General features: G+C 38.1%; 1 protein-coding gene and 1 long non-coding RNA gene across 3 annotated transcripts; one reads left to right on the top strand and one right to left on the bottom strand.

The window, feature by feature from the left end:
- Positions 1-210: 210 nt before the first annotated feature.
- Positions 211-2,635, bottom strand: LOC118798157. The gene is made up of 3 exons (XR_005005979.1): positions 2,527-2,635; positions 1,334-1,645; positions 211-255 (listed from the first exon to the last, which is right to left on the bottom strand). It is a non-coding gene; the product is annotated as an uncharacterized LOC118798157 (long non-coding RNA).
- Positions 2,636-8,201: 5,566 nt separating this feature from the next.
- On the top strand, positions 8,202-14,389 carry LOC118798153 (lysophosphatidic acid receptor 1-A-like). Of its 2 annotated transcripts, XM_036557507.1 has the most exons (5): positions 8,202-8,305; positions 8,559-8,602; positions 10,315-10,903; positions 12,136-12,550; positions 13,740-14,389. In XM_036557507.1, the coding sequence occupies exons 3-5, from the start codon at positions 10,556-10,558 to the stop codon at positions 13,967-13,969; spliced, it is 993 nt and encodes a 330-aa protein (XP_036413400.1). In that variant the 5' UTR covers positions 8,202-8,305; positions 8,559-8,602; positions 10,315-10,555; the 3' UTR covers positions 13,970-14,389. The 2 variants fall into 2 exon arrangements, with proteins under 2 accessions (XP_036413400.1, XP_036413402.1); XM_036557509.1 differs by lacking the exon at positions 8,559-8,602 and having other exon boundaries at positions 8,241-8,305.
- The last annotated feature ends 2 nt before the right edge of the window (positions 14,390-14,391 follow it).

Raw genomic sequence — 14,391 nt, forward strand, 5'->3', positions numbered from 1 at the left:
GAAAGTCAAAGTGAAAAAACAGGACTTTCCAAAACTGATTAAAAGCTACAGAGAAAATGTGTCTCCTAACAACCATCTGGAAGAGCTGGTCGACCCCAAAACTGCCTCCATCAGATAAACAGCACTTAAAGCTTTCATCTCTGAGAGAGAGGAGAAAATCAAGCTGATCAGATCTGAAAACATCCACAGGTGTTTCTGTCCATCCTTCCACTGTGAGAAGACGACTCAGCGCTGTGGGTCTGAAAGGATGTGTAGCTGATCAAGAAGAATGCAAATTAGATGTACTTACTTTTAAGGTGAGTAATAAAGGGTTATAAGAAGCTTGATATAAATAAATAAACAAACTTTTGTGGGGTACTGTAGTCACGAAACACAAAAAAACACAAAAAATCAAACTTTTATGGAATTTCTTTCCAATTTCCACCCAGTTTAGTTGTGTCCAATTCCACCCACTAGTTAGGACAATCACACCAACCACCAGCGCTAGGAGGGTGAAGGCAAACACAGGCTTCCTCTCTGTCCTGTGAGACGCCACCGCATCTTTTCAAACTGCGGCTCACACAACGTCATTGGACAGCTGAACACACTCGGAGGAGAACACTAGATCTGTTACATCAGCTAACAGACGCCTGCACTGACTAGCATCGCACAGAGTGAAGAGGGACAGACGGACTTTGGTCTCAACAGCAGAGAAATATTGATTATTTTTTGAATGTTTTCTTGCAAAAATAACAAAATGAACAAATAACAGCCACTACCTCCTCCTTCTACTTATTTATTCTGTCCATCATATCAGCTCTGTTGTTCCACGTGTTTTGATTGGAGGAGGTGGGATTATTGATTAGATTTATATTGTAGAACCGACAGCTTTTCAAAAGTGAACTTTCCCATCAGAGCTCAGAGAGGAGGAAAGAACTATTAATCGAGCAGCGATGCCGATGAAACTGTTCAAATTAACGGTGACAAAGCCTCAGCTCAGAGCTCCGAGCATTAGAAATGAGCAAATTAACTACAGAAGTAACCATGACAACACAGCTCTGATTGGTCAGGCTGCTTATTAATGTATTCACCAAACACAAATCAAACGAGCCCCGTTTAAAGCTTTACGCGGTGTTGCTCTCGGTCAGCTTCGAACTTTATATCACTGATGGTTAATAATATGCATGTGTATGTTTTCAAATCTTGACGTGTGTTTATCGTCAGTAAAAACCGGATTGTGACAAGGCCTGAAACTCACTATATATATATATATATATATATATATATATATATATATATGCTTATATATATATATATATGTATGTATGTATCTTTTCTCTTTAAGTTGATCTACCTTGTGTTTTTCGTAACTCATTTGAGAGAAAGGTTCTTCAGTGGCTGTAGAACTCTGCTGGCGTCGCCTAGTGACAGCTTCCTTAGAGACGGAGCCTTTTTCCTGTTGTTGCCTAGCGACAGCTTCCTTAGAGACAGAGCCTCTTTCTTGTTGCCTGGTGACAACTTCCTCAGAAACAGAGGCGCCTTCTTCTTCTTCTTCTTCCTCTTCCTAAACGCCCCCTTCAGGCCTTTAAGGGACAGCACTGAGTCAGATCTGGATCTTTCCTCTTTGATAAACACACTGCTTTTAGAGCTGGACACACCCATTCTACTGAAACAGAGACACCACGGTACATAAACATCAGTGTTATAAACACTATATAAACATCTGCATTACACTGTTATAAACATACTGCTTTTAGATCTGGACATGCCCATTCTACTGAAACAGAGACACCACAGTACATAAACATCAGCGTTATAAATACTATATAAACATCTGCATTACACTGTTATAAACATACTGCTTTTAGAGCTGGACACACCCATTCTACTGAAACAGAGACACCACAGTACATAAACATCAGCGTTATAAATACTATATAAACATCAGCATCACACTGTTATAAACACACAAACACTATATAAACATCAGCCATACACTGTCATAAACACATTCATGAACAATATATACACAACAGCCTATAACACTGTTATAAACACATATATAAACACTATATAAACATTAGCCTTACATTGTTATAAACACGTACATAAACACTATATACACATCAGCTCTATACTGTAATAAACACAAACACTATATAAACATCAGCATTACACTGTTCTAAACACATATAAACACTATATACACATCAGCCTAACACTGTTATAAACACACACACATACACAAACACTATATAAAGATCAGCCTTACACTGTTATAAACACATAAATAAACACTATATAAACGTCAGCCTTACATCATTATAAACACATACATAAACACTATATAAACAACAGCCTTACCCTTACTCTGTTATAAACACATACATAGACACTATATAAACAGCAGCCTTAGACTGTTATAAACACATATTAACTACAAATGCATAAATATATAATACACTATGTATGTGTATCTATGTGTGTATATAACCCAGTACAGTCAGTACAGTGAACTTAAATCTCAGTAAAGAAGTGTGTATTTACCTCGTATGAAGTGTGTAAAGAGTGTTTGTGTCCCGCTGTTGTTCTCTGAAGAGTGTTTGTGTGTCTTCCTTCTTCAGATCAGGTAAAACTGAACTGGACTAAAAACTAGTTACACAACTGCTCACACACACACACACACACACACACACACACACACACACACACGTCACAGGTCTGTGTTACTTAAAATGTACAGGTGGAGCAGGAAATAAACTTCTTATTTATATATGTTGTTCGATATTGAACTGTTAATAGTAGATATGGAGTAATTCAAACTGTGTAATTCGTAGTGATTATTAAGTAATTCATAGTAAATACTGACAAATGTATGGTAAATACTTGGTACTTGGTAAATTACTAAGGTAATTCATAGTAGACACTGAATAATTCTAAACTTTCAAACCACATCGCATTTATTTGTAAGTTTGTCAATATAAAAGTAGATATTTTAATATCATTTGAATTTGATTAAAAGTTATTGTATGTATGGTCTTGTTTTGCTGAAGATGAAACATTCTTTACACTTTGTCAGTTTTTGACACCAAAAAAACTAAGTTGGTTCCAACAAGAAAGATTTTAAATCAAATTTAGATGATTTGAATAATGCTAATTAGCTAATGAAACCTGAACAGCAATTTACCAGCAAATCAAATGCTGAATAATCAGCCCAGGGTTCATAAACGGTTAAAGCTGTCTTGTGATAAAGTTCCAGAAGCTTCAGTTTGAGCTCCTCCCTTCGAGGCTCTAGAACGTTCCTCTTCAGCCTCCTTTGTTTTCTCCTCTGTGGTCCTTCAAAGCTGTGGCCAGTTCAGTGGAGACCCAAGCTTGTAAGGTCATGGCTCTGATCCTGCTGGAGATCCCTGTAGAACATGGATCAGTGTTTTTCAGTAAATAAACACAGCCTCACTAAACACACAACAGGGTTAATAACACAGCTGATCCAGGCTGATGGGTGAACATCGTCCAGGTGACTCTGAGCCGGTTGGTCTGCATTCTTCTCTGACAGATGCCGAGGAATAAGTACAGTTCCAACTGCAGCGCTGCAGAGCATGAGCTTACTGTGGAGCTAACAGTCATTTTAATGGGCTCATATCCTGTATTTTTCCTTTTATTTTATTTATTTACTTTTTAATTGTTTTTACAAGACCATTTTCCAGCCACCTACATTATAAAACTACATAAAACTAAAAAAGTCAGGTCAACTTGAAATTTTGAGTCTTACCCTATATGACCAAAACAGGTGTATAAAATCAAGCACATAGCCATGCAAGCTCTAGAGACAAACAGTGGCAGTAGAATTGGTCATACTGAAGAGCTCAGTGACTTTAATGGTGTCACTGTCGTGGATTCCATCATTGCCAAAAGTCAGTTCTGTCCTGCTAGATCTGCCCTAGACAACTGTAAGTGGTATTATTGTGAAATGGAAGCAGCAACAACTCAGCCACAAAGCGGAGGACAACAAAGCGGGATCACTTATCCTGCAAAGCGCCTATCCTCTGTTGTGTCACTCACTACAGAGTTCCAAACTGCCACTGGAAGCAACTTCAGAACTGGAACTGAGCTTCAGGAGCTTCACGAGCTTCATGAAATGGGTTTCCAGGCTGAGCAGCTGCACACAAGCCTAAGATCTCTATGCCCAATGCCAAGCGTTTCGCAACTGTCTCACAACTGAATCATCAACAGATCATGAGATTACGAGAACTGCATTATATGGGAGTTGCAGTCTGGGAGGGAGGGTTAAATTGGGTGAGGAACTAAGTAAGAATCAATTAAAAGCAACAAAATTCTTAAAGCAACATTTACTGTTTTTTTCTATTTATTCTGTTTTTTTTAAACAAAAAAAGTTTCTTGACCTAACTTTGCGTTTTTGTTAAAAATGATAACTTTTTCAGTAAAATTGAGGAAAAATTAAGATGGACTTTAAATTTTAAGTTGACTTTTACACTCTAAATTCTTAAAATTATACAAAAGTTTGTGCACTCCTGAACAAAATAGATTTTTTGTTTATTTTCTAAGTGTAAAGAAGTAAAACACATCCTCTACAGAGACACACTTTAATACACAATTTCTTTAACATACTGGAACATGTTTATTTACTGATTTTAACATATTGAAAAAAAACTAAACTATATAAAATGTGCCATAACTTTTGCACAGCCCACATTTTTAGTTTTTTTTTTCCCAATGTGTTAAATTCAGTAAACAAACATAAACAGAAATTATGTATTAAAGTGTGCAGAACTGGGACATGTAACTTATTTAAACTTAGAATATCAACAAAACATTTTTTTTCAGGAGCTAAAGAGGGCAAGAAAAGTGGTATTTTTGGTTGTGCCCATTCACACATTGTCACATGTGCCTCTAGACTCTTAAATTGCTATTCTATATATATATATATATATATATATATATATATATATATATATATTAGGCTTTAATGTATATTGTTTACATTTAATGTGAGTACTTTAGCCTCTATGTTTTAAAAGGAAATATGAATTAAATTATATTATCCTAAATAAAACAGATTCTCTGAACGGTTTTAATGTTCTTACTTTTTGATAAGAAACAAACTTCAGTGTGTCATTCAACATAGATTTAAAAAACACTGTATAATGATGTAATTAATATGTAATAATTATCTTACCAACTAAATACTTACACAATGTTCTATTCATTTTGTCAAGGACACTATGAACCATTGTTATGTCTAGGTTTGGCTATTCTAAGTTATTTGATTTGTAAGATAGTACAGTGAGAGTGAAACATTTGACAACCACCCCTATGCTCCCATATATAGACGGTACTGTGCAAGACCATCAACTTCCAGGCAAAGCAGCCAGTAAGAACAGGCTGTTCAGTCGTTTCTGAAGAAATTAGATTAGATATAAGATAATCCACTTGCATAAGGAAGGAGGAAGTCAAAGTGAAAAACAGGAGTTTCCAAAACTGGAGTTCAAAAACTGATTAAAAGCTCCAGAGAAAATGTGACTCCTAACAACTACCTGGAAGGGCTGTTAGACCCCAAACCTGCCCCCATCAGATAAACAGCACTTAAAGCTTTCATCTCTGAGAGAGAGGAGAAAATCAAGCTGCTTCAGATCTGAAAACATCCACAGGTGTTTCTGTCCATCCTTCCACTGTGAGAAGACGACTCAGCGCTGTGGGTCTGAAAGGATGTGTAGCTGTCAAGAAGAACCTCACTGAGAAAAGGAGACGGACACATCAAACAAAGAAGCTGAACGATGGACTGACCACCCCAGAGTCCAGACCTCAACACCACTGAATGTGTTTGATTACTTCAGAAAATGATCAACCAGCTTCTAAGACTGAACTTTGGAGGTGTGTCTGCAGATTCTTTGAGGAACTGAAAGTGAGTCTTCTGAAAAGAATGGAAGCTGGTATGAAGGGAAAGAGTGACTCACTGACTCACACAGCTGAGAGTAGATTTACAGTAATGTGAAAAAGTAATTGTCCCCTTCTCAATTTCTTCGGTTTTTGCATATTTGTTCCAATTCATTGAAATCTGCCACTCTGGAAAGGGTTACAAAGCCATTGCTGAGGCTCTGGGACTCCAGCGAACCACAGTGAGAGCCATTATCTTCAAATGGAGAAAACCTGGAAAAGTGGTGAACCTCCCCAGGAGGGGCCGGCCTTCCAAAATTTCATCAAGAGCATATTGATAATTCATCCAGGAGGTCACAAAAGAACCCAGACAAACATCTAAAGAGCTGCAGGCCTCACTTGCCTCAATTAAGGACAATGCACACGATTCCACAATAAGAAAGCCAGTGGGCAAAAATGGCATTCCACCATAAGAACATCATACCAACAGTCGAACATGGCAGTGGTAGTGTGATGGTCTGGGGCTTCTTTGCTTCTGCAGGACCTGGACGACTTGTCATAATTGACGGAACCATGAATTCTGCTCTTTGTCAGAAAATCCTGAAGGACAATGTCCACCAGTTAGTTCATGACCTAAAGCTCAAGCACACTTGGGTTATGCAGCAGAACAATGATCCGAAACACACAAGCAAGTCCACCTCTGAACGGCTCAACAGAAACTAGATTAAGGTTTTGAAGTAGCCGATGATTGAGCCCCTGTGCACAAAGCAGCTCCATAAAGACATGGACTGACCAGTTTGGTGTGGAGGAACTCCAGTGGCCCTCACAGAGCCCTGACCTCAACCCCATTGAACACCTTTGGGATGAACTAGAACGGAGATTGTGAGCCAGACCCTCTCGTCCAACATCAGTGTCTGACCTCACAAATGTTTTTTTGGCTGAACAGACACAAATTCCCAAAAATACACTCCAAAATCTTCTGGAGATCCTCGTCTGTGGAGAGTTGAGACATCACAGGGACATTAACTCATGATCTCTTGTTTCCTGGTGATCAGGCAGTTAGACTGTTGTGCCATGAAAAGAAAAATTATGCACAGAAACACTAAAAAATTCATATGTTTATAATGCAAATTATTATCATAATTTACAGACAATGCTTTCTGTCTCAGAAGGTGGGACTACATAAGCCCAAGTAACTTCACCTTTACATTCTTTCTTAAACACAGAAATTGAAGCAACTTTGTGGCTCCTGAGTGGCGCAACTGTCTCACAACTGAATCATCAACAGATCATGAGATTACGAGAACTGCATTATATGGGAGTTGCAGTCTGAGAGGGAGGGTTAAATTGGGTGAGGAACTAAGTAAGAATCAAATAAAAGTAACAAAATTCTTAAAGCAACATTTACTGTTTTTTTCTATTTATTCTGTTTTTTTTTAAACAAAAAAAAATGTTTCTTGACCTAACTTTGCGTTTTTGTTAAAAATGATAACTTTTTCAGTAAAGTTGAGGAAAAATTAAGATGGACTTTAAATTTTAAGTTGACTTTTACACTCTGAATTCTTAAAATTATACAAAAGTTTGTGCACCCCTGAACAAAATAGATTTTTTGTTTATTTTCTAAGTGTAAAGAAATAAAACACATCCTCTACAGAGACACACTTTAATACACAATTTCTTTAACATACTGGAACATGTTTATTTACTGATTTTAACATATTGAAAAAAACTAAACTATATAAAATGTGCCATAACTTTTGCACAGCCCACATTTTTAATTTTTTCCCATTTTTTTCCCAAAGTCCTGAGTTGAATCCCATTGAGATGCTGTGGCAAACCTTAAACGGTTAGTTCACGCTTGAAAACCATCCAGTGAAGCCGAATTAAAACAATTCGGCAAAGAAGAGTGAGCCAGAATTCCTCCGTAGTGATGTAAAAAACTCAGACTGCAGTTGTTGCTGCCGAGGGCGGCACAACCTGTTATTAGGTTTTGAGGGGTGGATTCTTTCTCAGATGGGTGATATAGGTTTTGAATAAATGTTTAACTTTAATAAATGGAACGATAATTTAAAAGCTGCATTTTGTGTTTACTTGTGTTGTCTTTATCTTACAGTAAAATTAGTTGGACGATCTGAAACATTTAAATGTGACAAATTGGCAGAAGCAGAAGTAGAAGAAATAGGGTGAGGTGCAACAGTCTGTCAGTGTTTGTGTTGTAATGATGAGCTGTTTTGGGCATTCAGTTCAGATATTCTAAATACGTAGCTTCAAAGGGCGGGATGGCCTGATTCACATACACTGCAACATGACACAACATGTCAAAAGTGGAGGCGGTAGTGGCAGCAGAATGTCTTTTTGTGAGAAGCTGTGTGGTGCTCTGAGGAAGCCTCAGCATTTCGGTGGAGCTCTTTAACATGGAGCAACTCAATTAAAGGTGAGTGATAGATCAAAGTAACTGATTGAGTAATGGCTCGTGATCCTCACGCTGAAATTTCTGCCGTTGTTCTCAGTGTAATATTTACTTTAAAAAACTGGTTTGTAGTTGAGAAAAGAAGAGTTTCAGTAAATGCTCTCTGAGCTACACAGACAGGCTGCTGTTTACACGGCAGTGTCGAATACAGTTGAGTACAATCTAAGGAACCTGGAACTTCAACGACATTTGCATCATGATTTATGTTTATTTACAGGAAGTCTCTCAGGAATATATTATAGGACTACTTTACAATATGTGGTCAGTATATTCCGAAATGTTAATTAGAATATATTTTTCAATGTACTACATTTTTTTTCAGTTCTTACATTCTCCTTTGATTTACTGATACACAAGGGCCTCACTTTTTAACATACTCAAACATACAGTATGTATATGTACACCGACTGGCCACTTCATTGAGTCCATTTCATGAAAATTAATTAAAACCACCTCCTCGTTTCTACGCCCACTGTCCATTTTATCAGCTCCACTGACCATATAGGAGCACTTTGTATTCCATCCGTTTCTCTGCATACTTTTTTACCCTGTTCTTCAACGGTCAGGACCCCCATGGACCCTCACAGAGCAGGTACTATTTGGGTGGTGGATCATTCTCAGCTCTGCAGTAACACTGACGTGGTGGTGGTGTGTTAGTGTGTGTTGTGCTGGTCCAAGTGGATCAGACACAGCAGTGCTGCTGGAGTCCACTCACTGTCCACTCTATTAGACACTCCTACCTTGTCAGTCCACCTTGTAGATGTCAGAGACGATAGCTCATCTGCTGCTGCACAGTTTGTGTCGGTCATCCTCTAGTCCTTCATCAGTGGTCACAGGACGCTGCCCACAGGACGCTGTTGGCTGGATATTTTTGGTTGGTGGACTATTCTCAGTCCAGCAGTGACACTGAGGTGTTTAAAAACTCCAGCAGCACTGGAGTTTAACTAGTTTAATAATAAATATTTTAATAAACTAGTTTTAACGAGTTTAACTAACACTTAACATAGACCTACATAAACATTTATAAACACTTATTCCAAAATGCATCTTTTGCATTTTTCGTTGGCAGCCACATATGCCAATCTTGAAATCAAGTTGAAGGTTAGGGCAGCCCTGGCAAAAATACGTATTTTGTTGATTTTTGGAGTGAAAATAAGTAAACTGTAAAGAAAAGTAGTTATAAATATTGCTTTGGTTTTTGATTAACTTAGAAAATTAAAAAAAGTAATTGTGCAAAAGTTTGGGCACACTTCCAGTTCTAAAATTTCTGAACTTAATTAACCTACTAGGCCTTGATTAACTGAAGTATGCAAAGCAACATCTAGTGAAGCTGGAGGAATTTTGGAAACAAGTGCTGTGGACTGACAAAGAAAAATATAAAGTGTTTGGCCACAATCCCAAACAAGGTATGTTTGGAGAGAAAAAAAAAGGAGCAGCATTTGATGAAAAGTACACTGTGCCCACTGTTAAGCATGGGGTGGATCTGTTATGCTTTGGGATTATGTGGCATCCAGAAACCTCTTTTCACTTTAAAGATCAACAAAATATGTCATTTGACATTGATGTTTTCTAACATTAGGTTGTCATGACACTTTTTGAAGTGAAATGACAGACTTTGCAGTTCAGTGTGTATCACAGTGGCATGAAGCTGACAGTATGGTATGGCTTGCCAGCTCTAAAGTAAGTTTCATTTTATCAATTTTAACTATTTCACATCCTCAGCGTTACGCCACTGTGATATGAGTTGGTATAATGTGCTTTGTCGTTTCATCCAAACAAGTGTCAAGACAAGCCAATGTCAGAAAACATAGATGTCACTTGACATCAGTGCTACGTCAAATGACGCCTACTGGAATAAGTCTTTATAAATATTTATGCATGAAGCAATGCAGGCAATGTGATTTTACAGCAATGGATTTTTATGTCTTTTTAAATTGTGCTTTGAACAAACTATTCTTTTGTCTTTCTCACAGATTTTGATGGCAGAAACAGTTCATCAGGGAACAGTGGGATCAGTCAAATCACTGTAGATTTAACAAACAGTTACAACCAATCTTCCATTAAAATCAAACAAATTCCAGTCGGTGCTGGTCACCCGCCAATCATCACTTCCAACTTAAATCTGACAAACTTTTTTCCAGAAACGCTCCTCGAATCTCTGCTCCTGAGCATTCAGAGTGCATTTTGTGCCGTTGACCGTGCCCAAATGCCAGGATGGCCAGCATGTATAATGCTTCCATCAATGTTCCTGTATGCTATTACAACCAGACAGCAATGTTCTTCTACAATTTGAGTGGGAGGGACCTTATCTTTGAAGCGAAGCACTACAGATCAGTGGGATTTTTCATCGGTTCACTGTTCACTTGCATCTCCATCATCTTCCTCAATGGTTTGGTTCTCACGGCCATCATTATAAACCGCCGGTTACATTACCCTTTCTATTATTTGCTCGGGAACCTGGCTGTGACTGACCTTTGCGTTGGGATCTCTTATCTTCTCATAACATGCCTGGCTGGCGTCTGGACCTCAACAGTATCAACGAGCCAGTGGTTCGTCCGACAGGTAGCTGCAGTTTCGCACTTTCACGTTCAATTAATTATTTGCTTTGACCAATAGACAAAGTGAAATATGATCAATTATTTTAAAATGATAGTGTGATCAAATTTATAGTTTTCTACAAGACATGTTTGGTGTCTGAAGTTCGCATCTTTGGCCTTGCACTGAAGTTATAATATAAGGTTTCAAGCACGGTCAGACGCTCGCAGATGTAACTTACAGAAAGGGCTTTACTGATAGAAACAGAGTTCAAAGTCATAGTCGATAACCAGGCAGAGTTCAGATCCAGAAGGCACGTGAAAGATACAAAGATCAGCCAAGGCAACAATCCAAAAAGGGAAAAGCGGTAGCGTGGTCGAAGGTACAGGCAAGTGGTCATAATCCAAATCAGAGACAATGCAACCAAATCCAAAGGGCAGAGCAAAAAGGGCAGAGACGAGAAAAGGATAAGCAAAGGTCATACATGAAATACACAACAATGGATAAATAGATACAATACCTCGCAACTTTACTAAGCTAAAGCCCGGGCTTATATACTACACTAAGTATATCATATGACAACTAACACAGGTGAATCACATCAAAACTCCGGAGACCTAGAGCGCTGATAGGAGCGCGGTGTCACGTGAGATGTCATGTGACTTCCCAGAGGATCCCGGGATATTGAGTCAGAGGATTCTGGGAGATCGAGTCCAAATCTACAAGGGATTTCGGATGCTGTGTGACATATAAGGCTAATGTAGCTTACAAGCAGTAGAAGCTTATAGTATTAGCATTGTGCTAACTGCATGCCTAAATCACCACACACTTTGCCTCAAAGCGAATGGAGTTGTTCAGTATCTCTAATAGACTTAATTATGTGGGTTTGGACACTGTTACATGGGAAAAATTCAGGATTCAAAATGGCTACTACTGTTTTTAGCTATGCTAAAGTACTTAACCATGTACTTAAGTCTATGTTTATAGATAACAGTGTGTCATACAATTTCAGACACCACACAAGCAAGTCTATCTGAGATTACCTAACAAACCCAACATAGTTTTAGGCATACATTAGCACCATGCTAACTGTTGTCTAAACCTTCCACTACTTAGCTACATTAGACTTGTAGCTCTAGTGTAAAACTATAGAAGAAACCTTCCTACACCAAACATGCCTCAGCTTATTAACTACGTTTGATGTAAGGGGTGAAAATTTGTCTAAATGACACTTTTTGCTAAATTAACCACTCCCCCAGGGTTTGATTGACACCAGTTTAATGGCATCCCTGATGAACCTGATGGCCATTGCGCTGGAGAGGCAACAGACCATCTTCACCATGCAGCTTCACAGCAAAATGACCAACCAACGCATCGTCCTGCTTATCCTTGCTGTCTGGATCATTGCCATTCTGATTGGTCTGGCGCCTATTATGGGATGGAACTGTCTATGTGATCTGAGTTCCTGCTCTGAGACGCTGCCGTTGTTCAATCGCAGCTACGTCTTGACCATCTCCATACTGAGCCTGCTGATCATGTTCATAGTGATCATACTCTACACGTGCATCTGTGTGTACGTGTGGAAGAAAAGCAAACAAATGAGGGAGCACACTTCACAGGACCGAAGTAAACAAACCATACTCAACCTGATGAACACTGTGCTACTGATAGTAGGTAAGAGATCACTATATCGCTGTTGTCGGAAGAAAACTTTGTATCTCCAAAAACCTTTACAAGAAAAAGAAAAAAACAACTTTACTTTTACTTTTAATGTAAGTCAATGGAACCAGATTTCTTTCTAAGTCATTTTGGGCTGTTTCTTTTGGTCCATTCTTCATAAAATTTACCCACAATGTAAAGGACAACAGGTATTTTCAAATAATGTCAAAAACTGAAAAGTGACAAAAATGGAGGTACGAGGTTTTCTTCTGACAGCAGCACTATGTTAGTACAGATTAGTCCTCGAGTGATGCCAAAGAAGAACCACTTTTTGCTTTCCTAAGTAACCTTTCATGTAGACCTAGGCAATATCAATTTATTAGAACAATATTGGGATTATTAATTATATTGCCTTACCTGTGCGGTCTGCTTTATACACTTTTTACCATGAACAAATGTAATACAATATTTAATATAAATTGCATATTACATAATACAATACTCAATAAATGTACTTTGGTAACAAACTATTTCACCTTTTGTTTTGAAAGACTGCAAACACACATCTGTAAGATCCTGCTGGTGTGGGTTCATGTATGTTTTTTCTCTTTAAATAACAAACACAAAGCAAAGTGCTATCAGTGCCTCCTGCTGGAGACATTTCAGACTGCTACATGTTTAGTGCAAAAAGTGAGTTCTAAAGCTACATCCAGATTCCTTGCATATTAAAAAAATCAGATGTTTTCTGTCGTTGAAGTGAAGGTGTTCTGGAATTCAGCTATTATTTTGTTATATGCAATAATGGTAAAGTGGAATAAAATATTACACATACATACAATAAATAATTGAATATAATTTTGCAAGCTGTTTAAAGCTAAACTCATCCTCTCTAATTCTCTGTCAGTTCTCTTTCCCAACGTGGTGATTATAGCCTTTTAAACATCTCTGTCGCTCAGGCCAAGTTGAGTGCTTTCAACTGAGTTTTCTTGGAGGAATTACACAGAATACCTGCTTTTAATTCCTGCCTTTTAATTTATTTGTTTTTTGAAAATTCCTTCAAAATGTTCTTTAAAGAACTAAAGATGATTCTGCTCCAAAGAACCCTTTTTTGCACCTATAATTTTAGTTACATACATGTAAGTGAAAATCCTTCTGTAAATGTTGCTATGCATTCATCACTGTCTTTTATTTGTCTCTCAATCAGGATGTTTTGTTCTGTGCTGGACTCCGGCTTTGGTGTTGCTCTTGCTGGACGGCCTGCATCATGTTCCACAGAAACTGCTGGTGGTGGAATCATTCATCATAACCCTGGTGGCTTGCAACTCATTGGTAAACCCCATCATCTACACGTACCGGGACCAGGATGTTCGTTCTACTTTTAAATGTATTTTCTGCTGCTTTTGTGTGGCCTACCAGCAGAGGGTGCACAACTAAGCAAGACTGCTAGATTAAAAAAAAAACATTCTATCATAAAATTAGCGTTTCTTATGATATTTGTCATGTTTTGTAGAATCTGACTACTACAATAGCCATTGTTGTTCAAGCATTACACATAGATGCCATACAACCATTGGGTCTGTTTAGTGTCATCAAAAAATCCTGAGTTCTAGCCACTGAATGATTAAGCTAATAAATGCAACCATGTTGCTGGCTGGCATCAGTGATCTAGTGCTTACCCTAGTTGCACTGGTCGTGAAGTGAAACATCCCAGCAGAGTTCAACGTACCCCAGTACAAAAATATATGAGAATATATAATGAGCACCAACAGCAACACCTCAGCAACCACCTGGGATACCATTGCAACACCTTAGCAACCATCTTGAATTCCATAGCAATGGCCTAGCAACACTTTAGC

Source organism: Colossoma macropomum, unplaced genomic scaffold (genome assembly GCF_904425465.1).
Source record: "Colossoma macropomum unplaced genomic scaffold, Colossoma_macropomum, whole genome shotgun sequence".
NCBI lineage: Eukaryota > Metazoa > Chordata > Actinopteri > Characiformes > Serrasalmidae > Colossoma > Colossoma macropomum.